Source organism: Carica papaya, chromosome 7 (assembly GCF_054855325.1).
Source record: "Carica papaya isolate Zhongbai chromosome 7, ASM5485532v1, whole genome shotgun sequence".
NCBI lineage: Eukaryota > Viridiplantae > Streptophyta > Magnoliopsida > Brassicales > Caricaceae > Carica > Carica papaya.
Genome location: NC_142315.1, coordinates 17,470,420 through 17,475,908, shown reverse-complemented (window position 1 = coordinate 17,475,908; position 5,489 = coordinate 17,470,420). Strand labels below are relative to the sequence as shown.

The window sequence follows — 5,489 nt, the reverse complement described above, 5'->3', positions numbered from 1 at the left end:
CTACTGACGGGACGCAATTTTTCTAAATCGCGTTTTGACCCCCTGTTTCCGATTTTCTTTTCAAAAATACCTCAAGAATCCTAATTTTCACCTCTTTTTCCCAAAATCAATTTCAATTAAATCCAAATAATATTTTTACCCAATTTTACAATTATTGTTATTTTTATTTTTATTAACTTAAATTAAAATAAACTAAATAAATAAAATAAATAAATAATAAAAAAATAAAATAAAATAAAAAATACAATTAATGATAATAACAATAAAATTCTAAAATTGTTGGGCGTTACATTAACAATATATTTCTAATATAAAACTTGGTATTACATAAAATTTAACACATAATTACAGTCTTTTCCCGTCAATAATTTAAGAGACAGAAAGACAAGAAAATAATAGTTTTGAGAAAACCATATTTAAGCTTGCTTACATGCTTAAATTGGAGTTCAAACTACTATTGAACAGTTTTCAAGTTCCAGAACTTTTCCTTGTCCTACCCAGTTGCTCTAACAAAGACAAAGAGCAGGATGGTTCGTTTAGACCAGAAGTAAAATTAAAAATAAAGATATGGATCCTCTGCAGCATTTGTCTTCTCTTTTTTCTTAATCTTGATATAAATAATAGTAAAAACATTAAGTTTTTCTTTTTCTTCTCTATCAGAACAATTCAAATATTTGGGAGACTGATCCATGTCTATGGTCTAATGTTGGAACCATGGAGCAGTTATTTTAAGTCGGCTCTATACAGGTCAGGGATATATACAAACATAGCAGTTATTTCGTTGTAGATGATGGAACACCATTTGACAAACTCTTAAATTCACCAGGTGAAAGATAGCCGGACCAATTGAGAGAAACCAAAAAAAAAAAAAATAGGAGAGAGACTGATGTCAGTACTCTCCCTCTATCAGTGCCTCTGTTGGCGTCTTCTCTAGGATTTTAGATCAACAAAAATAATAGAAATGTCATCAGCACTATTTCTGGCATAAGCAATTTCCGCGAGATTATCAGCTACTGCTTGTCCTGGACAAAAAGTCATCAGTAATCATGGACCTGCACAGTCTTCTCAAAAGGAGGTGAGCCATCTCTCCAAGTTCCTCCTTTTTTATAACACCCTAAACTCCATCACTTGCCAAAATCAAACGCTTATCCTCATCGGTCCTTATCATGAATGTAGTCTCAGCACTGGAATTATTCACAGCCTCAAATACCAGTCACCTGAACCATACACAATTAGTAGTAGGAACCAAAAGAAAGATGTATGCGTTTGATCCATAACCTATAAGAAAATATTTATCAAATTTATGGCTTCTGTTCTTGACCTCACATCTGCTATGTTCAGGTGTCCGGAATCATGAAATTTCTTAAATTTTAGTGTATTAGAAAATAAATAATTAGAGTCTTTTCTATCAGCCTTTTAGTTTTTAAAATAATTGGTCCAATTAAGATAATGTTAATGTGTTAAACAGGCCAAAATGAATATAACTTCCCAAAAAAGGTTAAATAATGAGTTGCAATCTGATTTTCTTAGTAGTTAAGCTCATAGGATGACTGACATTATTCAAGTCTTATTTTTTTGGTGAAAAAATTGACTTCTAACTCTATTATTAGAACTCTATTATTAGGTTTTAAATAGATATTGAAAAGTAAAAATGGAATAAAACATTTTGCCAAAAAAGATAACAAAAAATGCTCTCTCTTAATGACATTTTGCTTACCGAGAAAGGCAGGTGCCCCCGTGCCTGGATGATGATCGTTCGACAAAAAAAGTGAGAATAAGGGAAGGACCCGATCGCCTGGCTCCGGAGGGTGAGGAGGTAAGTGAACAGAATTTGGACGAGAACATGGAGGAGGCTAGTGACATAGAACTGACAAAGTCAAAGGATGGTGATCGGGTGGAATATGAACAGCAAAGAACGGGTCTTTATGGATGCTGGGAATGAAACTGTGAATCGTTCAAGGACAAACTTACTAATGTAAAGCCAATGGAGAAGAAGCCAGATGACTTTGAAATCAAGGATGATGACGTGACCCTGGTTACGGATGGTATTTTCTGACGGTGGCTTTCTCGAATAGAGTCCATAATTACTTGACTCAATCCATGAGGAACTCGGCGGTCATCCGTTTGCTGGGCAGAGCCATTGGCTACCGCCCTCGCCTCAACCATCTCCAGAGCATGTGGCAACCTGCAGCAACCTTTCAACTGATTGATCTGGAAAATAATTTCTACCTGGCAAATTTTAATGATCCAAATGATTATACACATACTTACGGGGGTCCATGGATCATCTACACGCACTACCTGATAGTGCAACCGTGGATAGCATCCTTCTTAGTTGAGATAGCCAGAGTCACGTCAGTGGTTGCTTGGGTCTGGTTTCCGGGTTTGCCCATCCAATATTACCACAAAAGCGTGTTGAGAGCCATCACTAAGGCAATCGGCACGATGGTGAGGATCGACTATAATACGGAATCGACGGAGCGGAGGAAGTTTGCGCGTTTGGTTGTCTCAGTGGACCTCACCAAACCCTTGATCTCTAAAATCGGGATCGAGGGGCATCTTTAGAGGGTGGAGTATGAAGGGCTGCCAACAATCTGCTTTGAGTGTGGATGTTATGGCCACCTTCGTGAACAATGCCCTAGGAAGTCTAGGGAGATCACTGCTGATGGGGAGAGTCGACCTGAAGGAAATACCCAGATTGTTCCGCCACAGCCGGTGCCACAAGGGGAAATATTTGGGTCGTGGATGCAAGTGGTGTATCGGGGAAGGAGGAATGATAGGAAAAGAAACGGCCCCGCCAACAAGGATGGTTCCATTACAATCGACCATAACGGATCAGGGTAGTGTTTTGATTTGATTACAAAGATAGGGGAAGGGGATTCGATCAACACCGGATTGCAAGTGGATTTGCGGGGAAAATCAATTTTGGGTGTTATTGCAAGAGAGCACAGGAAGGGAAAGGCGATTATTACAGGGGGGATGTTGGGAGATGATGAACAGGGCACTAATGTGCGTGATAAATTAAGAGAAACTGGAACCGGGCTGGGTCGGGTTGGGGAAAGCGAGCAGGGACCCAGTATAATACCTGTTGAGCTGGCCCAGGAGAGGAAACAACTAATGAGGCTCAACGTGGACGGCTCGCGATAGTAAGGCCCAGTGGAGAAAATATGGGCCTCCCAATTAGCTTCGACCAGTCAGCCTCAATCCATCAGGGTCGGACCTTACTTGACCCGCATAGGAATTTGGTGGTTCGGATAGGCGACCAGGGTGAATCAGTGTTTATGCTGACTCAACCAAAATCGTGAGCTGGAGCGCCTCTCCATCGAACAGTCGTAGCGAGAAGACAATCAGGCCTCCTAATAGATGATTTTTGAGTATTTGCGTGAACAAAGCGTCCCGCCGGGACTAAAAGTAAAAAAACGCTACGAAGAGACCCTGGATGCCCCAAAATCGTAGAGGCAGAAGTTCTGGGAGGTGCTCACGCCAGGACAAAGGGCGATGGAGATGCAGCAATGGTCGGTGCTACTACCAGCAATGCTGCCTAAGCCGGCTGATTATCCCCTACCCTGGGTGGATCTGTTCCCCTTTACCCCTTGTTCAAAATTTTTTTATGGATTTGAAAATATTTACTTAAAATTGCCAAGGAACGGCTAGCCCAATTTCGGCCGCATACTTCAGACCTTCGTTCGGCAATATAGACCCTTGATACTTGTGTTGGTGGAGTCGCATGTTGCCGGTGAGAAGGCGGACATGATTATTGGTAGACTGGGTCTAAATTCTTCTCATAGGGTGGAGGCTTATGGTTTCGCTGAGGGTATTTGGCTTCTATGGAATGATCCAATTCGTGTCGATATTTTAGTTGATAATGTCCAATTTGTCCTTACCCAGATTCACTGTAATGATAACGAACTAGGAATCCTTTTTACCGTTGTGTATGGTAGTCCCCAAGCGCAGAAGTGCCACTATCTCTGGATTCACCTGCAGTCATTGATAGCTCTGATAAACAAGGTGGTGCCGTTAGAGGAAGTGGAGGCTGTTCATCATTTTCTCAATTTATTAGTCATAACTCCCTTTCCCAAGTTGATTCTGGGGCCAAAATTTACCTAGAGAAGAGGAATGTTGTTCCAACATCTTGACCGGACCCTCGCAAACTCTTCCTAGCTTGACATGTTCCCAAATTCGGTTGTACAACACCTTCTCAAGCTCTAGTCTGATAATAGAACTCTCCTCATTAACACCAGGTCGCGTTATACGCAGCGTTCCCTAACCTTCTGCTTTCTTGCTGCTTGGCTTACCCACTCGGGTTTCCCTAACCTTGTCCGAAATACGTGGAGGGGTGGTGATGCATTCCAGGCCACTGTGGATAACTTCTCCCAACATGCTAAGGCTTAGAATACCACGATTTTCAGCCATATTTTTCAGAGGAATAGACGTTTAATGGCCCATATCAACGGCATCCAGAAGACCCTTGAATGCTCCGATTCTGCATATCTGAGCAAACTCAAGGTCTTTCTTCGCTAGGGACTCGAGGATACTCTTTGACCCTTGAATGCCCCAATTCTGCATATCTGAGCAAACTCAAGGTCTTTCTTTGCTAGGGACTCGAGGATACTCTTTTATAGGAAGAACTCTATTGGATGCATAAGTTGATATGCGAGTTCATATCCTTGGGTGATAAGAACATGACTTACTTTCACATGCACATGATGGCTAGGCATAGGCAAAGTAGGATTATTATGCTTTAGGATAATATGGGCAATTGGATTTCGAACGAGAGTCAGCTTAAGCACAAGGCCACCAAATTCTTTATAACCTTGTATTGCAAGGAGGCTTCCACTGGTCACGTCTTCATTATCCGCGATAGTTTCCCAATTCTCAATATAGATTTTGTCAATGCATTAAATAGTCCGGTCACTAGAGAGGAGATTCGTGCAGCTTTATTTGAAATGAAACCTCTCAAGGCGTCAGGTCCTAACGACTTACATGCAGCCTTTTTCAGCATCACTAGGACGTTGTCAGTGATTCGGTGTGTGCCATGGTGACAAGAATTTTCCAAGGAGGTGAACTGGAGACTGGTCAGAACAAAACCTTAATGACACTAATTCCTAAGGTGGCGGGACCTAAGTCTATCAAGGATTCTCATCTTATAAGTCTACTCAATGTCTCGTACAAAATTATCACAAAAATCATTGCTAACAAATTAAAAAATATCATGTTTGGCCTTATTAGTGAGACACAAGCGAGTTTTGTCAAAGGCATGAGCATTTCGGACAATATAATTATGGCCCAAGAGGTTATCCATTTGATGAGGCGTAAGAAAGGCAATGTAGGTTGGATGACAATTAAAATGGATCTTAACAAAGCTTACAATGAACTCAGTTGGGATTTTACTAAGGACACCCTCCAGGATGTAGGCTTCCCACAAGATCATGCATTACATTAGCTCTGGTTCCATGCAGATTTTTTGGAATGGGGAGGCCACGGAGGAG

General features: G+C 41.2%; 1 protein-coding gene across 3 annotated transcripts; it reads right to left on the bottom strand.

The window, feature by feature from the left end:
• Positions 1 to 572: 572 nt before the first annotated feature.
• LOC110825456 (uncharacterized) lies at positions 573 to 2,996 on the bottom strand. 3 transcript variants are annotated; one of them, XM_022055909.2, is made up of 4 exons: positions 2,268 to 2,996; positions 1,972 to 2,185; positions 1,718 to 1,853; positions 573 to 1,217 (listed from the first exon to the last, which is right to left on the bottom strand). In XM_022055909.2, exons 1-4 carry the CDS (start codon positions 2,279 to 2,281, stop codon positions 1,195 to 1,197), a joined length of 387 nt encoding a protein of 128 aa, XP_021911601.1. In that variant the 5' UTR covers positions 2,282 to 2,996; the 3' UTR covers positions 573 to 1,194. The 3 variants fall into 3 exon arrangements, 2 of the variants coding, with proteins under 2 accessions (XP_021911601.1, XP_021911600.1); XM_022055908.2 differs by having other exon boundaries at positions 2,272 to 2,994; XR_015813431.1 differs by having other exon boundaries at positions 1,718 to 2,185; positions 2,272 to 2,990.
• Between the last annotated feature and the right edge of the window lie 2,493 nt (positions 2,997 to 5,489).

Excerpts from the sequence above, each read along its gene's own strand:
- LOC110825456 (XM_022055908.2), bottom strand. Across the intron at positions 1,854-1,971 it reads TCTCCATTGGCTTTACATTA|CCTCCTCCATGTTCTCGTCC; the intron begins GTAAGTTTGTCC and ends CTATGTCACTAG. Across the intron at positions 1,218-1,717 it reads GGGGGCACCTGCCTTTCTCG|GTGACTGGTATTTGAGGCTG; the intron begins GTAAGCAAAATG and ends TGTATGGTTCAG.